At 37.6% G+C, this 27,883-nt stretch overlaps 1 protein-coding gene across 2 annotated transcripts in view; it reads right to left on the bottom strand.

Annotated features, from left to right (window-relative positions):
• Positions 1 to 27,883, bottom strand: part of CHD7 (chromodomain helicase DNA binding protein 7) — a 156,256-nt gene that overhangs the window by 25,482 nt on the left and 102,891 nt on the right. For both annotated transcript variants that reach the window (XM_019548501.1, XM_019548510.1), the window contains 11 exons: positions 26,139 to 26,276; positions 24,945 to 25,010; positions 19,739 to 19,794; positions 17,654 to 17,768; positions 15,502 to 15,585; positions 14,261 to 14,398; positions 14,043 to 14,164; positions 13,348 to 13,591; positions 8,898 to 9,074; positions 5,306 to 5,449; positions 2,427 to 2,682 (listed from right to left, as the gene is read on the bottom strand). In XM_019548501.1, the coding sequence (XP_019404046.1) occupies positions 2,427 to 2,682; positions 5,306 to 5,449; positions 8,898 to 9,074; positions 13,348 to 13,591; positions 14,043 to 14,164; positions 14,261 to 14,398; positions 15,502 to 15,585; positions 17,654 to 17,768; positions 19,739 to 19,794; positions 24,945 to 25,010; positions 26,139 to 26,276 (1,540 nt within the window). The remainder of the gene's footprint in view (positions 1 to 2,426; positions 2,683 to 5,305; positions 5,450 to 8,897; positions 9,075 to 13,347; positions 13,592 to 14,042; positions 14,165 to 14,260; positions 14,399 to 15,501; positions 15,586 to 17,653; positions 17,769 to 19,738; positions 19,795 to 24,944; positions 25,011 to 26,138; positions 26,277 to 27,883) is intronic.

The raw sequence follows: 27,883 nt of genomic DNA, 5'->3' as shown, positions 1-27,883 counted from the left end.
CTTCCTTTTACTCCCTATATATCTAAAAAACAATTTCTTATTGTCTTTTACTTGGGTTGCCATCCTCAGCTCCATGGTAGCTTTGGCCTGGAGCCATTACATAATGAACCATTACAGAAAGTCAGCCACACCATAGCAAGTCTCAACGCAAATCCTAGTAACTGGGGAACTTCAAACAATTCAGAATTTGTTCTGGATAACACCTACTTCCGTAACAGCCTCTTGTACCTATGCAACCCTCCTCTTCCCCCCATATCTTTTACTAATTAAGTCAGTATTCACTTCTTATAGGGAGCAAAAGAGGAGAAAGGCACTGGATGTGTGAACAATCAGTTGGACAACTACATTTTTACTCTCTGCAGTCAAGAATGACTTCCAGACACACAAGAGGTCACGAAAGAAAAAGCCTTTCCATATGCCCCCACAACACTGCAGCGCAGACCAGCACAGAGCTACTTCCTGCTGCTAGTTCTCAGAAGAGGCATGATCTCCGAGTCCTTGAGAATGGTTACTAAGGAAAGCCCAGTGCCCTAGCTCCTAGAAAAACAAAAGATGTTGCTTTGAGACTACACAAAATATGGCCACTCCCTCCAAGAAGAGCAATCAAACAGTTTCTGCTGAGTACTACCTAGGCGCAGCCAATCAAGAAGCCATAAGAATAACCATGTGGCATTCACCAAGCATTCTGTACCACATAACCTATCAATCAAAGGACAGTGAAAAGCTTCAAGACTTACAAATGATATTCCACATAATGCAGAATATGTAAAAACAAGTTTGGTAAATTGGTATCAAGTAAAAATCACATGCAAAGACTTCTATGAACTCAAAAACTACATCCCTGTAAAGACTTCCACGAACTCAAAAACTCAAGTGCACAATTATTAAATGCTACTGAAGTAAACGCGAGTCTGGGAGAATTTGACCCAATAACCTAGAAACCGATGATACCTGCACTAATGCAATGAAATGCAAAAATATGAAAAAAAAATCACCAGCTGTTTTCTTTTATAATGCTGAGATCTTGCTAGTGCAAAAACTGTTTTTACAAAGAATTGAGATGCAAAGTTGCTGTGCTGTCATTATAATTCTTTTTGAAGACCTTGCAACAAGCTTATGTCACCATTTTTCGTACAAATAGGTTAATTATTAGAGAATAAAAGCCCAGGAAATTATAAAAGACTCTTTCCTAGAATGATAAATTCCTTTCCTAGTATCAAAATGTATTATTTCATCTTTAAAAAATGGCAATCATGATTTTTCAAAGTCTGAGGCTTGTTCAATCAGCATTGTCATGAAATTTGCGTCAGGCCAAAGCATCCAAACAAAATCCCTTGGGAGAATGTTTTAATAATATTTTTAAACATTTGTGGTTCTTCTCATTTACCTTCTGTTTTTTAATTTTATAAAGGTCCACATTTTTGGGGGGGGCCTAGAAACTTTGATTTGAAAAAATAGTGGATAGTCTTGCCTACCGCTATCCGACTCCAAAACATGAGACTTTAAGGAAACCACCAAAATGTCACAAGACTCATAAAATAAAATGAAGTTACAAGTGTAGACAATGCCGATGCATTATTTCAAAACTCAATTTGTTAAATTAAATACCAGCACAAACAGTTCCACATCCTGAACAGGCCGATCTATTTTCTGGTAAGATCATTTATATACTTGCTCAAAGAAAGTCTATAATAAATTCTGAAGCGTTCCTAGCACTAGTGATGCATATGAAACAGTAGAGAAATGGTCCTCAAACTAGGGAGTTACTGTAACACAGCACGTATGATAAACTATGGAGAGAATGTAAACAGGTGGTTAGTAGGCAGGAAACCAGTAGGATGGAACTGGATTTATGAAGTTGGAAAAGAAGGTAGGCTTAAATTTGATCAACATGCATTGTAGTTCAATTAACTGTATTTATCTTTCTTTTCTCAGATGGTATTACTATACCGGTCCATCATTTAGCACTTACTATACTTGGTCCTGATCTAGAGAGCAATGCTACACTGAAAGACAAGTAACAAGTATTTTTTTAATTAATTGTTACTGGCTGCTCTAGCTGTTAATCTGAAATAAAGAAGTAGGAGCATAAGAAACTATAAAAACCTGATAATACTCTCATTTCTCAGTCTATCAGGACAAGAACTCTTTTGACAGACCTATACAAATGATTTTATGGCGAATACCTTTTTCTAAGCAGCAATCCTAAACTCAGACCCAAGACTTATTTTAAAGAGAAATTCGTCACTATGCTGTCTTTCACAGATTGAGTAAAAAATGTACTATCCTTCCCCATCCATCCACATTGCTTTTATGTGAACTCAATGAAAAGGAGAAGAATCGCAGGATACATACTGAAACCAAATTGTAATATACTTAACTGCCTCATAGTCATTTTGAGAAAGTGGAGAAAAATGCTGACCTACCATTAATAAGATATGGATGATTGCAGCATTTTCTAAGTTCCATCATAGTGTTCAGAAGATTAGGTACATTAGCTTGGCCGCCACCCTTGGAGAGAAACGTGAAATTCTTTTCAAGAATAGCACGATAGTATTTCTTCTGAATATTTGTCAGCTCAACTTCAATGATGGTTTCTTCTTTTGGAGCCAGGTTCTTTTCTACATCCTCCTTGAGACGTCTTAACATCATTGGCTTCAAAATAGCTTGGAGTTTTTGCACCTGGAACACACACACCGTTATTTATTGACAGGAATAGCAAAGTTTCAAATATTAAGTTTTTGATTCTCAAAAGAATATTGCACCACCTTCAATTTTAAGGAGTAACTGATTGTCAGCCTAAAAGAACATGGATCTCTAAAATTCCCTTCTCTCCACAGCTCAAAAGTAGTAGCATTAACATTTCTTAGAGTCAACTAATGATTGAATTTGCCTTGGGTAGCCTAGGGGATACACACTATTAAAGTTTAAAAAAATGAAACAGTACCATATCATTTCTGTTCAGCAGTATTTTTCTCAGGTGAGATTATGTTTCTGATGTTATGAAATAAGTCTCACTTGGATCAAGATTTCCCATGCAGGAATCATCATGTCACATCAGCCATGACAGCTGGGTGAAACAGAAGAAGTAAGTGTGCCTGAAGACAAACTGATAATGTTTCAGGTTTTTTTTTCCTGGGGTTGGAAAGATCCCTTTTCTCATTTCCATTAAAATTCCCCAAAACTGGCCAAATTCTAAGCCTCTGAAAAAAAATCTCAATCTGCACAAACTCACGATGGGTTTGCTGAAGGCTTGCAGTTGAATTTGCTTTAGACTACCTTCAATGTCTTAGCACACAAAACTTAAAGCTTCAGGGCATGGTAACAGTACATACAATCACTCTTCCAGGAGAAACTCTCCTACAAGTGATTTAACCTTGGTAGTTCCCAGGTTATTTTCCTCACAGAGCACCCATTTTTACTCCAAGAGAAAAAGCCTGAGCATCTGTATACTTTTGGTTTCTTCTGGGAGAACAGTGACTTTCCCAGCAGAAACTGAATGCTTGTACAAGGCCTAAGATGACCTTGCAATTCCTCTTCTCATTTACTGGGGGCCTCTGTAGAGCAGAGCACTAAAAGTGAGAGTGGGACGACAGTCTTTCCTGTTTTGTCCATTATGTCTAACAAACCAGCATGAAGACCAACGTTTCTGGCAGGCATGCCACTAATTAGTCTTACACCCTCCTTAAGTGCATCTACACGTGCAGTTAATGCAACACAATAAATTCCAGAGTGTTTTGAGTCGGAGTAAACTGCTCCCAGGCACACCATCTACTTGTGCACCCTGCACAGTAGCAATTTGAACTGGGGTAGTGGAGGCCCCTCATTGGCTGGTCTGACTGGGTGCAATTTACAGCCTTGCTCAGTGTCTACACATGAGTTTTGGTACCGTAAAGTACTCTGCCATAAAATAGTACCGTCTGCGACAATACAATCTTATGGTAGAATTAATTAGTTTATTGTGCCCTGATATCAGTGCACATGTAAACTGTGATGCTTTATTGTGGAACCAATTAGTCTACTCTGTACTAAAGCACATATGTAGATGCATCCCAAGTGCCACTCTGATCCCCTTCTCTTCCCAATCTGCTGCTGTGCTTTCTGCCCTGTGCTCTCTGCTTGATGTGTTGCTCTACTTTCTGCTTCCTACCCTATTTACCTACCACTGTGCTGTCTATCCCCTCCCCAGTCTGCCGCATGCCACACACAGAGGCTCTGTGCCACAGGCTGATCACTCCTGCTGCAGATTTAAAAAAGTAAGGTTTGTGGCAAGGGGGAAACAAGGGGGAGATTAAATCACTAGTTCACATTCCCCTTGATTATTTGTAGTAGAACCCAGGAGTCATGTTTAAACATTCTTTTGCTATCTAACAACAGCTAGGGAATCCATTGGTGAAGTGATGTTTCTTGTTCCCCTCTGTGGTTTTTCCATGCAGAAGAAACTAAGTTTAACTGATATGGGACTATGTTGCATATCCAAAGGTTACAACTCTGATGCAATTAAGAGAGAAATTACTATTTCCAGTGATATAATTTTTTTCTCAATTTCTTCTCTCTTAAAACTTAAGGTACTTAAAGCTATGTTACAAGGAAAAAATACAGGTCAAAGTCAAGCGCTCAACTGTTAAATGCTTTGAAGAAAAACTGAGATCAGATCCTATGGAATGAAGCAGTACATAATAATATGATTAAAACCATCACATGTAGATATATACAAATAGAACAAGTTAAGGTGGCATTCATAACACCTTGTTTCTGGCATTGCCTAACTTTTGAGTACTTGATTAAGCCATCGTAGCATGATTTTAATAGGACAGCACTGAAGAAATAATTTCTGAATAAAGAACAGAAAGAATTTTCTCCTTATTGGGTTATATTACTTCTTAACATGGGTCAAATAGGTTCCTGCCCCCACTGGAGCCAACAGCAAAACTTTAATTTGTATCAAGGGAAGCAACTGCCCTCTCTCCTGTTAGAAGCACTCAAGGTACAATGTCAACTGAAAACCTAATCAAATAAGTCAAAAGCATTTTCCCATACTACATTTGTCCTGATCCCTGTGCCAATTGTTTGTACAATCTCTTTATACATAATATTTGTATCTCCCAGTTACTGACTGGCTGAACAGCAGAGAGAATTTTTTTTTACTATACAATGTGTTGTCAAATATATAAAACAAGTTTCTTTTCCAGTTCTAAACACACTAAGAATTACTTGCAGGAAATAAAATTCAGACTTGGTAGCATGGTTAAATTGACATTCTCCCTAAACAGGAAAAGAAGAGTGAGTGTGCATGAGTAATTACCTGTTCTTCAGTTTTCAGATCACCAAACTCTTGCATGAATGTTGTTTCTGAAGGGAAGCGAGCTGGTTCCAAGAAATGAAGTAAGCTAAACAGCTCTTCTACAGTGTTCTGTAATGGGGTACCAGTAAGCAGCACCTTGTGTTCCTGCAAGAATAAAACAGTTGCCTAGAAATAAAATCTACGAAGGTTCATTTTCAAAGCATGTCTCTGCTTGTTATGCTTTTCTCAAGAGTTGTTTCAATAAATTCTGCAACTGCCTCTTTATGGCTCATCAGAAAATCTTTATGACATTCTACACTGTGGCCTTCCTCCCATAGCACACTGGGATATGACTCCAAATCTTTACTGTCAACTTATTACCAGAGTCCGCTGACCAGCCAGCCTGCTGCCACTCGGAATTTGCCACCACTATACATTTGCCTCCACAAATCGGATAGACTTTTAGACGGGACAAATGCAACAGGAATTAACACCTCCACTTTCCCCACCCTCCTGAGTACACAATATAAGTTCTTTAATATGCTGCATGTAGACTGATTTACTTTTGCTCTAGGAACAGACACAATTGCTGCATGTAGCAGGAGCAGCCCCCTGCCTCCACTCCAGCTCCTCAGGGTGACCTCTTCCTCATCTATCTGCTATGCCTTGATAGAACTGTATTTTATATCTGGAAGCTGTTCCCTGAAGTCCCTGAGTATCCACTGGCTCCCGATTTGGCCTAGCCTTCCATGCTGTGCTGGACTGTTTGGTGTCTGCCTTGTGGCCATGGATCCCAAAAACCCACTACCCCCAGCTCTGTGCCCCACTGGCACCTGCTCCTCTGACTGATCAGGCCTACTGGTCCTGTCAGTGCCTTCAGGCAGCAACTTACCCTAGTGCTTTAACTGTGGCCCTCTCAGCTCAAACTGCCCTAAAGAATCTAATTGTTTGTGGCCTCCAGCCACCCACACTACTATTATGCCCATGCCTTGCAGTTGTCACTCCAGATTCATTTCTTTGGGCCCTCTGGTCCTGTTCATCAGGCCCATCCCCAGGCACACGGGCTGGCAAAGCTCAACTCATTTCCCTGGGCCCTGACCCTACCTGGATTTGCTTCACTGGACCCATCCATCAGACCACCAGGCCCTTGACCTTCTTGGCCTTACTCTGTCTCTGGGCCCCTGGTCCTGTTCTGGATTCATCCTGTTTCAAGCTAAAGCCCCTCAACCAGGCTTTAGCCTTCTCAGTCTCCACCTGCCTCTGGGCCCCTTGCCCCGACTTGGCTGCAGGCCCTCCCAGACTCCAGCTTCACCAGACAGCCCAAAGCAGAGAGAGCTGAAGTCTATCTCTAGCCCTCAGCCCTCTTGAGTCCCTGACCCAGGCTAGGCTGCTATCACAAAATACTCTACCAGGAGCCTCCCATGGCCGCCATCCTCCCCAACAGCCACAATTCAGTCCTCTGCTCAAAGTTAAACACAAAACACAAACAGTAACCCACCAGGCTCTAACAATCTTATACCCCAACCTAAACCCACCAGTCTCTGCTTGCTGCAAAAATCACTCTAGGTTCCAGCTTCTCTGCAGCTAGTCCTGCAGGCTAGAGCTCCTTCTCTTCAGAGTAAGGCCTGACTGCCTGGTCTGGCTCACGGCTGAGCTTTTATTTCCCTGACCACCTCCTACTTCTAGTTATACGCCCCCCCCACTCAGCTCCTTACTAAGTCTAGGTGTCTTTTCTTTAGCTCAGTAAGCTGCCTGCTCCTCTCTGCTGCAGCTTGCACAGCTGAGTTGCTTACTTAGTAGCTAGCCAAAGCTCAGTTGCCCCCATCAGAATGCAGCCCTAGACTGCTGTTCTCCCCTCTCAAAGTAGCAGGGCCTTTGGCCCCTGTTAAACTGCCTCAAAGCAATCCTATAAAAGAATGTTATTTTTTATTTTAAAAGTAACACATTCTGCATTATTCCTGTAGTCCTAGAAAGGGCAGTTAAAAAAAAAAAAAAAAGGGAGCAGGTTTGTTAAGTCTCAAGACCTACTGGGTAAACACTTGTTTGTATACAGATCCCTATCGCTGTTTAAAAGTGTGAGTGTGAGTACGAGTGTGTGCGAGTTCAGTTAATATATATATATATGAAACCAGGAGGTAGTACTGCCAGGGTTTGTCAATGAAAAAAGAAGGAAGATGTGGCAAAGTGGCTGACATATACAATACAGACTATGGGAAAAGTTAAGGTGGAAACACAAGTACAGAAAGAAGTAGGGTGGAGCAGTAGGAATAAATTTAAAAGTTATGTATTGCTTAAGCAATACAAGACAACCAATTTTTTTTTAACAGATTTTGTTTAGGTTTTGTGAATTAATGGGAAAGACCATACATATTTGTTTGTCACATTAATGCCAAGAAGCCCATCTAAGCTGAGGCCCTAGTGCAGAGGTTCCCAACCCCCAGGCCACAGCAAAGGGTTGGCTGCCGGACCAGAAGTCCGCAAGTGACCGGCATGCTGTGGACTGACAGGAAACCCTTTTAGTATAAAAAAAGGATTGGCTGCCAGTCCGCAGTATGCTGTGTCACTTCCGGTCTGCAGTATGCTGGTCCACAATTTGTCAGTCCGCGGTTTGGTGGTCTGCAGTCACTTCTGGTCTGCAGCCTAAAAAGGTTGGAAACTACTTAGCGTGTCAGGAACTGAACAAAAAAAAGAGAGGCCTGCCCCCAAAATATTAGTTTAAATAGACAACACAGTCAGAAAGAGAAATAAAGTGCCATTATCCTCACATTATAAATGGGAAATGAAAAAACAGAGATATAATAAGTGACTTGACCAAGGTCAAACAGGAATTTTGTACTAGAGCAGAAGTCCCACTCAACTGCCACAACTGTAAGCCCATCCTTCCTCTGGTAACTGTTATCTAACAAATAACGTCTTTACACAACAGTTCAAAATATACATTGATTAATTTTCTGTCCCCTGGGAGCAAGGTCAAAAGTGACCCAAAAAGGAAAAAATAAAATAAAAAAACTGGTTGTGCACATTTATTTTTTAATGTAAAAGACATACAAAACTTAAAAATTACTTCCGTTTCTTGTTGGAAGACAATGTTAAATTCTGGAGTCTAATCTACTCATTCCTCTTACGTTTTATGGAATCCATCAGCCAAAGTAGAAGATAAAACTGTATTTTTATGGTTAAAAAACAAAAAAAAATCCCCCAAATAAGCCCCCCACATACCATATATATATGGCATCTAGCTTGACCATGTTCTCTAGCTTATATGCATTTAAAAACAAACAACTGTCAATGTTTAAATAGTGCAAAGAGTTAAAAAAAATATGAAATGAAAGCAAAATTGGGAAACAAAGGCAAAGATTTCTCTGGATTCTATCTTTGAAGGAAAGATTTGTTTTCAAGGTTTAAGGAAGGAATCAGAGAAGCATTCAGCACTTCAACATTCCCAGTTTAGAGATCTGTCCATATGACTGTCCTTTAAAAAGAGTTCTCATAAAATTCTCTTAATAGAGTGAGCTGATTTACTGGAAAAAAGGAAAAGAATTAAATATTTTGAAGATGGTACAGACCAGGACAATTGTAAGTATAGGAAAACCAAAAAAAAACACCCACTGACCAGGTCCATCATCTTGAGTCCTTCCAAGAGCTTGCAATTTCTGTTCTTTAGTCTGTGAGCCTCATCAATTACCACACAACGCCACGGAATGTTTCGCAGCTCGGGGCAGTCAGTCAAAATCATTTCAAATGTAGTGATGATGGCATGAAACTTGTAGGACCCCTTTATCACACGACCCTAAGTGAACAGCAATTATTATAGTGGGAAACCTTACCAATGAACAAAGAAAGTAAAAGTTCAGGTTTCTCAAGCTCTTGTTATATATTTCAAAAAGTACAAAGGTATGTGTAATGAGCATAACTATTTAAAATTTATCCAGTCCTTGATGTTGGCAATATGACAGAGGAATGCAAACACTGTCTATGGCTTTATACTGGCTGTTATACTTATTTATTTTTGCCCAAGAAAGGACCAGGGTCAGTGCATGACTGTAGGATCTGTGCATAGTATTTACAAACCTATTACTACACAAATATTTTAGTAGAAACATTTCTTGTACTGTAAATCCCACTGTAGATATACACAAACTTCATATATGCACATTAAGATCGGTGGGAGCGGGGGTGGGGGGGAAATTGTGCAGATTCATGCTCCCACACAAAAACATAAAGGCTGAAACAACCACTATTCCCTCCCAATTCAAAGCCAATATTTCTTAGAAGAGGAAGGAGGAAGGACTGGTTATGGTATCCACACTGACTATTTATTTATGTCAATTTATGCTAAACTCTGACTATTTCACAGCTTCACATAGGGCTGGACTGCCAGCAGTTATATAGGGATAGCCAGCCAAAGGGCTCAGAACTTGCACTAGGGTAATGACCATTAAAAAAAGCAAAATAAAGTACTTGTTTTATGGGTAAGTTGTTGTACTGATCAATCCAGCAGTGACTCAAATAAGCTCTATGAGCCAGAAAAGGATAATGTTGAGAATCTTCAATATAGCTGAGTCTAATAGATGGGCAAATATGCAGGAAGCCCTTGAGAAATGTTAATTCTATCAGATTTGTGAAGTTTAAGCACAGCTGTGTTAGAGGGCATGACAAGTCAAATATTGCTGCAATGTGGATTTGGGAAGAACTAAATGCCAATCCAGCTTGTTCTAAGTTCAGCCTGTAGCTGACGTTCTGTGGTACTACAGCCTCACCTAGGTTCAGATCATACTGACTTTCCTATATATAGCATGATTTTTATTTGGATTTGATTTTCCTAATACATTGTTTCCTTCTTTGTGTAAGGATTGTGCAAATGCTAAAATCAATGCGCTGAACTAGGAGATTCTATGGATCTGAATACAAAAAAAACTGGCTATGGACTATCACTTATGACCACATTGCAAGATGAATGAAAGATAAAAAATGGACACACAAAATGGCGCACACAGTCTGTCAGCCCAATATTGCCTCCACTAGTAAGCAGCTATAAAGATCACCTTTGTCTTGTCAGATCTGACCTTGGGTGACCCTGTAGATAATCACTCAGAAATGGGTAAGATGAGCAATTAGCAGGCCTGGTACCTATTTTAGCAGAAGAAATCTGATAAGGCACTGTCTTGGGAACAGAAGCTCAATTGCTGGATGACATCCTGTGTTCTGTCAGATCCAGCACACATTCTCCCATTGCTGAAATACTGGCTGAACGACTGACTTCTGCAACAACTGCTTAAAGTTGTTACCATGTGCCTCCCTATGAAATTTGTCATCAGAAGATGCATAGACAATGGGGTTAAATCCTGTGGCGATGACTCATGGATTCTAAGTACAGAAGAAATGACAGAGTACTCCCTTGCTTGTTGAGGTAGAGCACCGAGAAGATGTCATTTGCCAAGGCCTGCATTACCCAGAGAAGAAAGGAAAACATATAGACTCAAACACATGATTCCAAGCTTTAGCATATTTATAAAGATCATCCTGAAACAAGATGCCATGCATCCACAGATGGGACAGGTGGGCACCATAATCTGTCCCTGAGGCATTTCTGTTGAGGAAGAGTAGTAAGATGTTCTTTCAAATAAGTCCAGCTGCCTTGTCCTTAGAAGCACTTTAACATGTCTTCTTTGTTGCACCAAGCTTTGTCAGAGAATCAAACAATTTATGAAAGGCAACCATGATCCTGGCAACTCTAACAGCTTTTCATTTAAAAGTTCTCCAGTACTGGTACTAGTAATAATGAAGCTTCCTCAAAAGGTGGTGAAAAGGTGTCCCAGGAGTGAGGAAGAGCAGACCTTTCTTTGATTGAAATATGGTGCTACAGATGAACTGATAACATTCTGAAGGTTTCATGAAGAGTTTGGTGAAATTTAGCCAAAGCTGAGAAAAACAAGTTGGACATATGCCAGGTTCCATTTCATTTTCATGGGCAATATTGGGGAATGGAGGGAAAACTGTAGCTATGTCACTTTTATGCCACTCTTTTGGGAGCATGAGGTGGCAAAAGGCACCTGTACAGTGCTAAGAGGAAAAGATAATTAAAAACAATCAAGTCTTGCATGCATGAAGTTCATGCACACTACTGTGGGATCACACAGACACATTTGAATGACCACTGTTATTACAGTTATTTGGTACCAAGCATTTTTTTCCTTTTAAACCTGAAATATAATTCTGAAAACTGAAAATCACATTAGTTCATTCAGAGTCATTCTTGAAAAGGATCACTCCAATTGCCCCTCACTTCCTGTTTAATATAGACCACAGTACTTTTCTAAATTTATTCCCCTTTGAAATAGAGCTTTCTTTGAAGAAAGCATCCCACCTAGATCATGGAAGTTTCTAGTAACAGAGAATCCATCACAATCCTTGCCAAGTCATTTCAATGGTTAACTACTTTAATGATTAAATATTTGCGCATTAGTTCTAGTCTGAAGTTATTTAGCCTCAGTTTCCAGGCATTAGATATTTACCTATCAAACTGAAGAACCCCTAATTACCACATTCCTTTTTTCATATAGGTAATTTTAGACCAGTTGAGTTCTCTCAATCTCCTTTTTCATTAGTGAAATAGATGATGCCCCTTACGAGTCTTAGACTTTGTTCCTAGATGTATGAGCTTACATTCAACTGCACTGCAAGAGTTGTCATTTGCATGTTCCATTTTTATCAAGTGATCCAACTTGGGCTGTGTCTGTGAAATGTCCTCTTCATTGTTTATCATCAGCCCAATCTTTGTATCCTCAGCACACTTTATCAGCAACAACTGCACGTTTTCTTCCACGTCACTGATAAACATGTTAGGTAGCCTAGGGCCAACTGATGCCTTCCAGAACCTGCACTGGAAATGTACTTCTCAATGACTATTTCTCATTTACAATTACATTGAGACTGATTAGTTACAATGCTTTTAATCCATTTCATTTTTTCCCCATATTTGCTTTTTAGAAGTCCAGGTTATTAATCAGTGTCATGTGGTACAAAATCAAAGTCAAATGACTTATGAAAAGTCTATAACATCAACTATATATCCTTAATCCACCTGAGTTGAAATATCATCAGAAAAAGAAATCAAGCTAATTTAACCAAATACTTTCCATAAACTCACGGTGATTGGCATTAACTATAAACTGGCATCCAATTATTCAGAAAACACGCTTAATTCTAATATCCTTGTAATATCTTAAAACTGTCTTGCAAACACCATTAACCTCTATAGATTCAGCACTCAAGACTTGCTAGCTCACTGGCTATTAAACCAAACAAACTATCTTCTGGGAAATGTAGCCTCACTCAATTTTCTGTAATAAGGGAATGAATGTGGACAGATTTGTCAAAAATTAAGAGGGCAGCAAATGAACTATGCTATCTCCAGCATGCTTCAGCATACAGAAAGATGAACCAGATTTTCAGAATTAGTACTTCAGTGCACTCTGAGTAACTACAGCATTATGTTCTAAAAATATTGCTTTGTTGCTTCCCGTGTTAAAAAAAAAAAAGTCTCAAATATTTTTATTTGTAGCATGAACTATTCACCTATCCACATTTTGCCGCATGTACTAGAATTACCAAGATCATAGTCATGCACTGATTCCAAAAAAAGTCATACAATTCACAAAAGTTAATAATGAAATTCACAAACTATATTTTGGAAAGTTATGAAATATGATCTATTGCTAGAGCTGTGTAAAATGCATAGCAGTTTATGTTTAGATATAATTAAAAAGCCTCCCCATTGAGCTGCTCTTTCCCAGTTCTCTGTAAGAGTGCAAACCTTGTGCAAGTTACTGAAATATTTACATGGTCCCTCTTCATTTTCAGACAATTCCAGGTTATTAGTAATTTAAAAAGAGAGCACTGTTGTCATATAACACAGGTATTCGCCACTGGCTGGAATCTACTCTCTACCAGCAGAAAGAGTCTAATTAATTCTCATAATACATAGAACCCTGTACAATACAATGTTGTTACTTGATCCTAGATTACAACTTAAAAAAAAAACAAACAAAGCCAGATTTTACCTGTGGATCTTTGAAGTACATTTCATACAACTGAATGGTCCGCCGGCTGGCTTGACTCCCATGATACACAACCACATTCAACTCTGTCCAGGTGCGGAACTCCCTTTCCCAGTTGGGAATTGTTGACAGTGGTGCAATAACCAAGAAAGGACCATGGATTCCTTTCAAATATATCTCATAGAGAAATGTAATGGACTGGATAGTTTTTCCCAACCCCATTTCATCTGCTAAAATGCAGTTTCGTCTGAAAATAATGATAAAACGCCTTATGGTTCTATTCCAAACGTGGGAACTACAGAACAAAGATATCTATAAAGTTAAAATCTGCAAGATTTTAGATTACTAAACCAGCATGGATTTATGCTAGAAAGAAATCATACCGTCTCAAAATTATGGTCAACTAGCATCATCTACAGATGCATAAGAAGCATTCTAGATGCACATTTTATTTCTCTGTAAATTTCTCTCAAGGCTATTATTATGACTAAATTATATAAACAAATATGAATCAAATAAAATATTAAGTGAAAATAATATAAATAAAGCCAGTGTTTTATTCGCGTACATAATTTAAGCAAGATAAATAAAAAGACTTTAAACACTTCTTAAAATCTCTTTGTAACATATGAACATTAAATTTAAATGATAAAATCTATTCTAAAGTAGTACTTCTCCAATAAAATTAATTTACGTACGTGTTGTACCAATTGAAAAGAAGCCAGTTTACTCCCTCCAACTGGTATTCCCTGAGTTTGTTATTGTTTTTATACTCCCTGGAACTCTCCGATTTCTTCCAGTCATCAGCAGGAGGTCGCTCCTGTTTCAAATACAGAAAATCCCATTAGTGGTTTCTGAAAAACCACATTACTTTGCTATTTTCAAGTAAAATCTTCTGTACAGAGCCAATTCTTACCACACGCTCCATTTCTGGCTCCCTAGACATCAGTTTCTCAAATTCTTCGATCTTAGCCTGGTCTATGTCTTGCTTTAGCTCCCAAGTGCTGTCTTCATAAGGAAGTGAACACCACTTCACCAGATAATGAGTCACAGGCTTTGTTTCGATTAATAGTTAAGAAAAAAGATTTTATTAATTAGAAACAAGAAAATATCCAAGTTTAAAAGGAAAGCTGTAGTACTGAACAACAATACATAGTCTAGACACAAATTTGTAAGGCTTAACATTTAAAAAGAAATGTGATAAGCAATAGCAGCTCCTATCTTAACAATTAATAATGTAAAATTTTAATGAAGGAGATGGAAGTTCACCATCAAGACAAACAGCAAAGTGAAATTTTAGGCCACCAAAATTTCAGAATAAAAAATCAAGCTTCTTTTACAGGTATGAAAGTTCCCAACCTTTACCACACATTTATATAGTAAGATGTATTCTTACAGTCAATGTGTGATCAGAAACTTCCCAGCAGTCAACCCACTATCATTAAAATAGTAGGCGTCAATAGGAAATGCCATCATTCACAGACGCAGCAAAACTGAAACAGCAATAGATGCGACTAAAAGCCTTTAATTCTCCTCAAAAATAGAATGGCTCAGTGGAATTTGCTCAGAACACAACCATGTAAGTGATCTTGCTTGAGGAAGAGGTCATAACAAGCAAGGGGCAGACAAATGAAATACTCATACAATGACAATAAGATAGGATTAACAAAGTGCCCATTTCTTTTGGACAGGGTGAATTAGAAGGTGGGATCATCATATCTAAATAATCATTACACAAAGTCTGTAACTTCAATTTCCTTAAAATCTAGCTTTTCTAATTGAACTTGAATTATTAACATAAAGAAGTTAGTTACTGCACTATGTTAAAGGGGGGAGCAAAACTTTCTTGTATGTAAGAAAAAACTTATCTTTTGTAAATTCCTTTTTTTAAAAAAGCTTGCTATTTTCATTTAGATTAACAAACATACAGATGGCAAGAGCTTAGGAAAAATATTGTGTATTCTGAATACTAAAAAGCAGATGACCCCTAAAATCTTAGATCCAGGAACTTAGACCATGTGTATATACGGTTTCTTGTCATAATATTCTCCATCAACACGTCCAACTAGGTTAAAACACAACACTGCCAACAAAAATCACTAATATTTAGAAAGACAGATAGCTAAAGACTGAAGATGCACTTATAGTTTCCTTTACCTCTCCATTATCATCTGTGCTATGTGAAATGTCCATGATTCGATCAACTTCCACATAATCTGGATTAAAAAGCTCGTCATCAATCTATTAAAGAACAGCCAATGAAAAAAGGAGAAAAAGCAATCTTTTTATTAGCGCTTCTTTTGAGCAGAAAATATATTTTTCACTAGGCAATAATATTTTGGGTCATAATGACATAAAATTTATATTTGGCAAACTTCAGCATGTTAATTGAAATGCTACAATTCAGCAAGATCATTCCCCGTGAGGAAATCAGACTTCTCAGACTTTGTTAACTGGGCCTCTTAATTACTGTGTGAAACCTTTTACTGTGAGAGAATGTTTAAGAATATTTTAAATGAAGTGTGAAATTACAATTCACTAATGAGCAATCGAAAAGGCTTGTGGCATGCAATGCATTTAGCATTCTTGAAAACTACAGCTTGCAATAAAGAAATTAGAGCCATGTACACTAAGTGCCATTAGATTATCATAACTACAGTTGTCTGCCTGCTTTATTACAAGATTCAGAGATTATTATTCCAAAAATGGGAATCAAACCAAAAATCTCCCCCCTCTTCACTCATCCAAAAGTTCACAATTTGGTGGAAGTCCCTCTTCCATTCACTAAATTGTACTTGCTGGTATGCGTGCAAAATAGTTAAAAATTATAGAGCAATACATGAAAAGCTATTTGAGTGACTGTGGATAGTGGAGACGGAGGGCAAAAAAAAGAATAGACCACTAATAATGTCTATAAATATTTGACTAGTTAAAAAAACAACCCCCCCCCACAAAAGCCCCCCCAAAACCCTGCAATCATCTGTTAAGCAGACATGACAGGATGATTCACTTAAAAACAAAAACAGAAAAAAGTGGCCTAGTCAATGAAGAATAGTTTTATAGATAAGATGCATAAAAGTGTATGCATTATATTAGTAATATACTATATTAGCCAAATTTCAATTTAGTTTTTCAAAAAGTTTGATAAGTTACACGGTTCTTTTTTGGTTTTACTATTCATTTTATCCAATTGCTCCTTAGTTATTAGAATTTCCTAATGCAATTTATTCTTTACAGCTATCTTCCAACTTTCTTTTCTTATCCCAAAAGAAACTTGAGATGTTTTGACCTAGAGTTCATAGATGTTCATACATACTCTTTACCTTTAAAATTGTAGAATTTTGATAAGTTTTACACAAAGAGCCTCATTTACTTATTTGGTCAGAATCCAATAATAATGATTTTTTTATGGAAGCTTCCTATTTGCTACAGGCCTTGCTTAACTTGAATTACTATAATAAATAAAATGCATAAACCAGAGTATGTCACTAACCCGTTTTGGCCTAAAATAACCAAATTTTTCTGAAAGATAAGCTTTCACAGAGATAGGTAGAAGTCAGGAAAATCTATCCTTTTTATTGGCTGCACCCCAACTGCACTAGGGTTTGTGTCTAAGTGAAATTAAATTGAGGATCAAAAGCTCAGAATCCCTAGTGGGCAGTAGTCCATATCAGTAAAATGCTATGCATTTTTCTGGCATAATTGGCTGCTCAGGGGAGAGATCCAATACAGAATCTGAAGAGGACTTGCACTCAGCCTAGATACAGTGGTCTTTTCAAGTCACTACAGATAGCTAAAAGTAGGGCTCTCAAGTCCAGGCTTGCATTATATTCAAAATTCTAAATTCTAGGCATGAACACAAACTGGTAACTTTAGAAACAAAAACCATAAATTTATAAGGAAACCACATCATTTTTTATTATGCAGAGTTTTTGTGCTCTCTCCTTTGGGTACTTTAAATAGCAAGTCTGTCCCATTTTCACATTGAGAAGTCCACATTAAATTGTGAGACGTTCCTTACAACAACCAAGCAACAGGAAGACAAAGAAACGTCCTGTTTACGAAAGTGAGCAATTAACCATTTAGCAGTAAGTAAGAACCAGCAGGAAAGAATAAACTGAGAAGATGATTTACTTTGTATAACTGAACTTGAAAGCCTCTAAATTTAGCCCATGAACATTTTTACGCTGGGATGAAAGCTCATTTTATATCAACCAGATGTTCAAAATCTTGTGCATGTATAAGATTTAAGCATTTATCAGAATATCCCTTTAAAAAAATCTACAGATCTAATCTAAATCAGTCATACCTCTGAAAGGAACTTATTCTGGCCCTGCTTTGCCTTAAACCGCTTAATCTTTTGCTGAATTCTCTTGTCTTTGTCCAGGTCTTCCACAGATGCCCACTGACAATGAAGATAAGAGCTAAAAGATGGAATATAGAAAAGCTTGTTCAAAACAATACATGCCCACGTGTTTTTATTGCATGCATTTCAGCTTTCCCACTACTACCCCTCAAATCTTCACAAATTGATTCATAAGTTTCTTCCTTTCTCCAAAATAATAATCTACAATTCCCTGTAAAATAATACAAATAGTTTTTAAAAAATCTTCACTGGAAAGAGTGCTATATAAATATTAAACATAGATTTAATGGTACTATATATATGGCAATTTTCTTAGCACTGTATTATCTGGAATCTGGGCTACTACCTTTTTCATTAAATGAAATGTTAATGAATTATCTTTACTGACAGCAAAGGCACTTACCAGCTCATAATACTGCTGGTCACAAAAATAAATCAATATAACCCATATATACATACCACACATACAGTCTGAGTCAGAGTTGTGAACACAGTTTTTATTGGGAGCATTCAGAATGCTTCAAAACACATTGCATAAACTTCACTATTTTACATTCAAAAGTAGAACTGAATTTAAATTCATTGATGGTATCTAAAAATACCCTTAAATCCATCACTTTCTACACTGCATATTTCCAGTGTAACTAATTAGAAGCCCTGTGCAAGTCAATTAACCCTAACTATACGGCAACATTAGTTATACTTTAGGGATATTCAACAGTTCATAGTTTAAGCCTATCACATTTTTTCAAGATTTAATATTCTGTTGCCATAAACCTACCGTTAAGTTGTTTTTATTTTTAGGTTTGATTTTTTTTTTTTAATAAAAAGGTCCTCATGATATTGCAGTTACTATTAAGCAACTTAGAAGCTTTTATCACACATAGTTAAAGTAAAAATTACAAGTTAAATTAAACAAAATAAAGAGGATTCAAGCTATCAGCATGATGTAAAATCAACATGATATAAAAAGCACAAAAGCTGCATGTGTACATGGGAGTCAAATACTCTGAAATTAATTATAATGTGAAACAGTTCTTAAATGAATTTTACCCTTTTAATAGGTTTCCCCAATTCTTTGTCTCGTCTCTAAAAAGGTATATCCGCTGACAGTTTTTGCATGGTGTATACAGATTGAGCACACCAGTGGTTCTCAAGCTTTTTAGAATCACGGCACCCCTCCATTGCTCATTTAAATATGGTGATACCCTGGGTTGAAAGCCATTGTTGGAGCTGCCCCAGCAATTCTCAAATGAGTGACGCCACCTCCAGGTACACTGCCAGACTGGGAAGGCCTGTGGCACGTGCGTGCTCTCCTACCTCACTAGGATTCTTTGATTAGCTGAAAGCAGGCAGAAGAACAAGCTTGTGCTGCAGCCCTTACTGGTCCAGTCCTGCACATGATCTCCTGGCAAGAGGCACATGGGATATGTGATCTGTCCTATGTGCCTCTGTTCACAGGAGAAGCATCTGTGGGGGAGGAAGGGTAGGGGCACAGGGCCTGGAAGGGCTCCAGCCCAAGCCAGTTCCCCTACCTGCTTTAGGTTTATCAGAGAATTCTAGTGCAGAAGTGTTTGCCCATACCACAGCCCTGCATGCAGGGCAGTTTTTTCTGGCTTCTGTGGCAGTGGAAACAACACCTAGACTGCTCACAGCATCCCAGTGGGAACCACCCTAGTACACTATAGCTCAGGGCCCAAGTGGCGTTACAATGTTTCTGTTGCCCACACTGGAGCTGCAAAATGTAACTGCCAGCAAGACTGCTGTAAACAATTAATTTAGGAGTCAAATAAAACATTTTGTTGAACACTCACCTTGTTTTTAAAAGGAATATTAGAAATAACTTAGTTTGATGAGCAAAACTTATATTTATTCTCTGTTGTCTACTATTTATCTGCTTTTTTGTCATAGGCATTAATAATTCTTAAAGCGGGATGATAACGTTATGTCATATTCAAACTACGTTTGTTAACAAGTATTTAGAACATACAGACACACGTTTAAAGAAAAAAGTTATAGCTTACTTACAAGTTTTTGTACTTTACATAAAATTCCTCTAGTTCCACCTCCTCTCCGTTCTCCATCTGCAATAAAGTAAATTTTAAACTGTGTATATAACTATAATTTGTAGCAATTAAAATCATTTCAAGCTAAAACACAGAAGGTTTCCCCAAAGCAGCACGGATTAAGAAGAGTGAGAATGTGTGCGTCCGGGGGGGGGCAAGGGGGGGGCAGCGGAAGATGGGTCTGAAGGGAAGTGGGGGAAAGTATACGGGTAAGGAGTTTCCTCCATCAGCTTACCCAAGTACATACTAGTATATACTGCACTGCTTACTACAACTTCCAAGACATGAATCATTTTAACTCCTCCCTAACCACATGCAGCTTCATTCACAACCTCACCCCAAATCTGGCTTTCTGCCAAACCCACAGTGTTAAGTAGAAGCCAAGTGTACCATTTTCTCAGGCAGCAGCCAATTAGCAACTGCACTCCTGAATACCATATGTATTATTTTTGGCTGGCTCATGGCAACTTTACATTGTGGGTTTTGTAATGTTTTAAAATAGAGTTTTAATGGGGGTTTATGCTTCCATATAGTTAATAACTCTAAACAAGAAGTCATATAAAACTAAACCTTATACTTCTGTTATAATTTTAGTGCATCACTGTTCATGGTTTTAGTTTTACTCAATGGTGCAATTAAATTTGTTCAGGCAAGATGTCTCATATACAGAGCAGCCAAATTAAATTAACACCCCTAAAAAAAAAAACTACATTTAAAAGCAAGGTTAAAGTTGTGATACAAACCAGCACAACCAAGGGAATTCACTGCTGAGGGTCAGGACAGCCCTTAACCCATCCCAACACTGTAGAACATATGGCAGTAATTCAACAAAGCATTATTCCTGAACCTCACAATAGGACAAACTAAGCACAGTGCCTCAGCCTCAAAGTTAGAATTTGGTTCAAGTCACAAATTAAATTGAATAATAATTCATCTTTGCTGAATTAACACACTACAGAATTTTCAAAATCAATGCATATGGCACAGGTAACCAGAGTCAGCAGAGGGGTTCTGTGCAAAGCATTATTTTCAGAAGTACATACACGTATTTTTCTACTAAAGGCCCTTCATTCTCCCCTGCTCTCAAATCTCAGAGAACAGATTTCTAACATATTTACAAAAAAGAGCCTATTTGGATACTAGAATCTCATATCTTTCAAACACCTGTATTAGCAATATTCCATTACGTAGGTAATTCTATCTTTGCTGCTACTCCAAGTTCGGTTTTAGTTCATAGATTTTTTTTAATCCCACTTTTCCCACTACTCCTATGCTCTTCCAAGGGAGAAACGTATTTCTTTCCCAGCACACACTCCCTGGGCTTTGGTTACGGAAAGAAAGTAACAGTGCCTTCTACCAAGATCAGTGTGGGGAAGCTATTCTTGATGCTATTTCCAGCTTCTCTTGGTTCCCCCATTTAGAAGAACAATAACCCTAACCTAGGGAGCAAGTCTCTAAGGGTCAGTCACTCATGAGGACACCTCCAATGGGGATACCTGAATATTGCCATGGTTTTTCACAGAAAAGTGTCATTATCCCTGAATCCAGTATTCACACTCAAAGAAGCAAAGTATGAGCAAATTCAGATTTGCTCATACTTCACTTTACTTCTCTGAGTGTGAATATTAGGCACCACTATGCCTATGCCTTATTAGACACCACTATGCCTAACCAATCATTTAGAAGAGCACTTCCTAGCAAACCAAAAATCAGGGTTTACGCTTTGTTGTCCAACCTCTTGATTTTACTTAAGGGCAACAATCATTTTAAAAGCATTTGGTAAGTTTAATATCAAATGTCTTTCAAAGACAGTTAACATAGCATACTCATAGCAGGTTGGAGAAAATTCTCAGGTCCACTGATCATTTCAGCAATGATTTAATATAAAAAAACCCTGACTAAGCATAGAACTTGTAGTACCAGAATGTAATACTACATTATTACCTAGTAGATTACCAAACTAGGTAGAACTGTATTTATTACACAGCATTCTACAAACCTCATTTCTAAATGACCCTTTAAAATACATACTTTGGGGGAAAAATTGGTTAATGATTATTAGATAGTTATTTTGGCTATAGCCCTTACATTAATAAAAAACAAGCCACCTTTTACAAAAGTAGGCAAAACTGTAATCTATATGCTTCCTCCCATTGAACCCCCCCCCCCCCAGGCTTGCCAATATATTAATGCATAACCAATTCAAAACCAAAATATGCATGTGGTAGAACTGCTCACTAAAGTGTGATCCTGAACATAATCATGATTCATTAAAAAATGTCAGATTAAGTATATTGTTTATATATTATATATACACATATATACATACATACATGTTCTTCAAGGTAGGGTGATTAAAGAGATGAACCCTAAAATAGTGCATATCAGGTTTGGAAATTAAGGGTATATAGGACAGATGAGGCACTAAATAGGCAACTTAGTTTACAATCTTAGCAGAGAGGCCTGAATTGACAAAGTGCTTGAACTGCATGCTACAGAATGATTCAGGCGACCACTTCCTCCAAATGAAGATTAAAAAAAAAAAAAAAACATACTAGTGAAGCACCTTGGGTAAATTTCCATTGCCACGGTATAGGAACAGAAACACTTGCTGATAAAATAATTTAATTTACTCAGAAAGAGAACTTTCAAAAATAATTGAATGCTAGGCAAATGGTCAGTACAATGGCAAATAAAATTCATTGGTGACAAAAACAAAGTAAGGCAGACTGATAAGAATAGTTTTAACTATTCATACACATCACTGGATTCTAAGTAAAGCCAGTTCACAAAAGATTTGGGCATTGTGGGAAGCTCAATAAAAACTGTTCATCTTATATTAGCTGAAGTAGTAAAAAGGTTATGTCACGAGTTGAAAGAATATGCTGAAAATATAATGCCTTCCAATAAATGTACATCTTTATCTTTAATAATATATTCAGTTCCAGTCATTCTAATCTCAAGAAGATGCAGCAGGAAGAGGGATCCCAAAATGGGTGGCAAAATGATTACAGACATGGAAGACGAAATAAAATGATCAGAACTGCATGTAGAGAGATGACATGACAGACATAACCAAATTACTACATAAAATATCTAGGCCAATTTACTTTCTTTGTTTCCCTTCTATTACAGAAGCATTCAGTGCAAGAAAAAATAATGAATTTAAAATGGATAAGAGGAAATAATTTCTATACCTGAAGGATAAAGATTAATGTAATTACATATATTTTACAATTTGTTATCTATGGACTTGAAACTAATTCTTTTCAAATTTAATGTCATAGGCTCCTTAAAACAGACATAAGTGTATGTACACACATACACATGTGTGTGTGCACACACAAGATACATCTATTATTTGGCAGCCCCCTGACCATATTCAAAGTACTTTGTCAAAAACAATATAATTCTATGACAAGGGGCTGTTTCAAAAGAAATGTCATTAACTAATGTCCTTTGCTTGGACAAAGTCTTTGTTACACTCTAATTTGCTGAAAGGTTTCCCATTGAAACCTTTTCTCATGTTTGTTTTATGTATTGGTCCTGAACTCACCAATTTTACTTTGATTACTAATCTAGCAACCATGGTTTTGATGACGTTAGAGTACAAGAGAGCTCTAATAAAAGCACAGTTGGGTACTTCAGATGTTTAATATTAAACATCCTCAAATCCATTTTTTGGGATAGGTAGCAGGGCTGGGATGGAAGAAAAGGGAAAGAGGAGAGACACCCCTCAAACCTGCAAATGCAATCCATAAAAAACATTAAAGGAAGAGCTCAAAATAGAGCTTGCCTCCAGCAGAGCTTGCAATCAAAGACATGCAGGCAGCAGACCAACCACTTCCCACAAACGGCAGCAAAATACGCACTCCCCATGGGTAATCACACCTTTGTTTGCAGGGAAGAGGAAGAAGAGAAGAATAATTGGTGCAAAACTGCCTCCAACGTAAAGACATTTATGATGAGACCACATTCTCTCTCGCTTCATGGACCATCAGGACAACTAATTACTACATTTTGATTACATTAAGTTTATCTGAAAAATAAGGTTATAATTTGAAATAAGTAATACAGTTATGCACTATAATAAATCAAGAGGATATATGCTGTGAAGACTAAAGGACAAGGCCAATAAAGAAATTCAGCCAAAAACAGGCTCATGATATGCGATAGGGTTACGTTAAAGACCAGTATGGCCAGCAGTAATGGTCAATAAAACATTAAAATATACTAAAGCACTTCAGCAACGAAGGCAAAGTTTTTCTTATCTGTTTCTGGAGTACGCACTCCTGGGTAAATATCATGTTATTAAGTGAGGATGGATTTGAGCCTCATATTTCTATGCAACAAATTGAACTTTGGCACCAAACCTACAGCATAAACACAAGTAAAACAACAGAGAATATTTTATGAAAATACATTTGGGCTTAGAGGCTTGTTATATCAGCCCATCTCCAGGAGAACAGAAATAATTCAAGGAAACCTAACAGCATGGAATTAGTGTTTTACTTTGCTATACAAGACAATCATGTTCTGAAGTAAGTAGGGAGACTGAATTGCCTAGTCAGTGGCCTGACTGTGCAACTGACATACTGTGGCTGGGGGATTTGAAGAGATGTGTGATAACTTCACAAGATCTTTTGCCAGCACCTAACATGGCAGCGTCAGACTTTTATGTGATTGGTTGTGTATAATCACACGTACATTGATTTTGCTGTCTGTGTGAGGAAAAGGTATAAAAAGGAAAAAAATAAAACCTGTCCAAAGTCTTAATACAAAAGTCAAAGATTTAAAACATGTGATTCAAGACCAGGACATCTTCCATTTCATAATCAGCCCCAAATCTGTTACTCAAAAGTGAAAAGCAGAGTAATTCTGCTATGCTGTGGAGGTAAAATTCCTTATTTGTACATTTACAGAAAATTATATGAAACGGGTGATAAGGATTAGGTTATGTACATATTCATTCATCTATAATACAAACAAATCACAATAAGTATGCATGCTCACATGCGTGTGCACAGTTCCTTCCCCACACACACTCATCTAAACGCATTTTAGGGAATCCTCCTCCTCAGGCTGGGAATATTAAAAGCATTTTGGAAATGAAAAATAAAAAGCTAAACATAAGTAATATACTTCCCTGTTAATGAAAACAATATTACCTTTTTCTTTACTGAGCGGCTACTCATAATTTTCTCTACTACAGGACCTTCAGCATCAGCAGATTCCTACAAGATAAATATTGTATAACAATTACAAAAGTGAAGATTGTGTGTTTGTTCTTTATAAGTTTTCTTTAATTTTTTTAATGTTCTCTAACAGCATTCCATTGCATGAAATTTTTTTTACTAGGTGAACTGAGGTACTCAACTGTATTGTATGCTTTCTTAAATCCATTGAAATTTATGTTCTTTGTACAGCAAGAGGCTAACTATACTCTTCATCTACATATATAATGAGAATGAACTGTACAAACGATGCACTCTATAAGCCAAAGATGTGTAAGTGTTTTTGTTATTTAATTATATGGGAAAAGTAACTGGCCACAAAGTTGAACATGCCTTCAGTAGCCCTATGTTCTGAAAGCCAGAAGATGTTCCAGTTGATGATTCAGAGTAACAGTGTCTATGTGACAGCTGTCAAAAATATGTTGGTCCCCACCATTAAAGCTGCAGGAAAACATACCATTCCTCTTCTGCAAGAGACATTTAACAATGGAGATCACATACTACATTTCAAAGAGCTTAACACAGCACAAATTGCCAAATGAAGGACCAAAAAGCATGTATACATTCACCAATAGATTGTCAGTTAGTTAAGTGAAGTAGTACTATGAAAAGAGCACTACAAAACAATAAGATTGTTACAACAGTCATTCCTACATTATTACCCTTCATTTTATTCAAACTATTTTATCCATCATTTACATTGCACGGAGAATAAAGTGTACCCTGCTGGGTACTACAAGGCAGTAATTTCATAAAGGGGTTCTTATGGTGCCTAGCAGCAGGAGACAAGCTTGAGTGGTTTATTAAAGTCAAAGAAGCCAGACCACTGAATTCACAGAGGTAAATTCAGTCTCCTTACAGTCTAGTTTCAGGCTTCTCCTTAGCAGAGACCATTAATTTAACCAAATTGTGTCAAATTATATATTGTAAGCTTGTTAAAAAAACCCATGAATGAACGTAGCCTTTAAAGAACCTAAACAACTAATTTTGCTTTGTACAGTGAGCCAAATTTAAATGAAACTCCTTGTGGGAGGAAGGTGGGGGATGAGGTGGGAGGGGCAACACTTATCATTTTTAACTACTTAGATTTAATTGTTTGACTGTTCATATTTGTAATGCTAAACTGACCTGCTGCTCTGACTGAGAAGTATTGGAAGGGGAGTCTCTTCCAGCAGCATCCGCATCATCCGCTTCCTCATCTGAAATCTTAAACTCCAGGTCTTCTGTGTAACGCTTTCTCTTAACCTGCCGGCTGGAGCGCCTCTTCTAAAAAGAAACCATTGATTTTCTTTGTAAGCAGTGCATCTTTACTGTTTTCAAATGTACTAATACGTTAAAAAAATAATTACATTAAACACTGTGATATTGGCTGTAAAACTGAAGTGGCACTTTCATACTAAGTTCCCTCTTTTTAGAAGCCTATACTGGGGGCTTATGGGGAGGAAAGGAAAGCAATTAAATTATTGTTCTTGAGCTGGACAGTTTATTTTTTTGAACCAAATGCACTTTTTGCTCCTTCCATGGAGTTCTGTAAGTTTTTCTCAACATAATTTTTTTTGAGGGGAAAATCACCATTTCCCTCCCTAGAGGGTATGTCTACATGTATATTTATGCTAGCTTAAATTTACTGTGCAGTACATTACTGCCAAATAAGCGGGAATGGGCCGGCATCTACATGTGCAGGCAAAGTACATTAACACTATGTGGACTGACTTGGGACTAAAGATAGCCCCAAGTCAAACCACACACAGTATTACTGCACAGTAAGATGTCAACATACGCTTTACTATGCAGTAACTAATCAGCATGATGCAGGTATCAAATTTACGCTCAAGTTGGCATAAGTCACCATATTTACTGCACAGTACGGGTGTGCACATGTATAGGCACCCAAAGTGATCTCTCAGACATTTTTATATTGCTGAAATAATAATTGAACACAAGCATATTCTAAGGCAGGAACTGCACTGCTGCCAAAGTTAAGAAAGGAAGTTAGGCAAGGCTTCTCTTCCTGGTGATGCAGCATTTAGTCTCTAATTAACCCTCATTACCCATCTTGGGGTGTAATATCTTGGAAAAAAGGGAAGCTGGAGAAATTTCTCTCCTACTTCTCTTCATGAAATATATAAGTTAACAGCATCCTTTTAAGAATTGATGCTACCCCTCTATTAGTACATCTTTCAAGAAACAAGTTATGAGAGTTACTCTGAAACTATAACAAAGTCAGTAGCTGGATACCTGATAATGGATACCACTTGGCAATTTCACACCTTCATTTCCATAATCACTGAAGGGAAAACATCAATTTTCCTTTGGCTCAATAGGTAGGACTACTACTAATTCTGAGCGCCAAATCTCTTCCATTTCTTTAATAGAAAGGGTGCCTATCAAGTTAAGAATAATCCTTCATTTAAAGTTTATTTACTTGGTTGGCTTCCTGTTTCCTGTAACGTCCACTGGGCTTTGCAATTTTTATGTATTTTTGCCAAGACTGAGCGTGCATGTATGTGCTTTCAGTTTAACGTTTCCTTATTAAATAACTGATTTGAAAGTGGAAAGGCAACTAGTCAGAGAACTGCTATAGAGATTAACATTTATAGTTATGCTTTCATTATGGAAATATTTGTATTAGGCATTGCAATAAGTAAATGCAACTAGACTACTCTTTCCCTACCCTCTCCATCCCCCAAAATGGATGGACACACACACAATTATGGGGTAGGGGGGTTGCTTTTAAAATTGTTGCATAGGCACCCTACAGTTCTTATGAGGGTTTAATACGGGACAGGATTCACCTCCAAGGAGGATTATTTTGTGCTGGTCCGGTCCTGCAGGGAGCAAACCAGGAAAGCCAAGGTTGCAACTGAACTCCA

This window comes from Crocodylus porosus, unplaced genomic scaffold (genome assembly GCF_001723895.1).
Source record: "Crocodylus porosus isolate Cpor-Errol unplaced genomic scaffold, CroPor_comp1, whole genome shotgun sequence".
In the NCBI taxonomy this organism is placed as follows: Eukaryota; Metazoa; Chordata; order Crocodylia; family Crocodylidae; genus Crocodylus; species Crocodylus porosus.
Note: the sequence above shows the minus strand (reverse complement) of the source record. Positions and strands in the feature narration are given on the sequence as shown.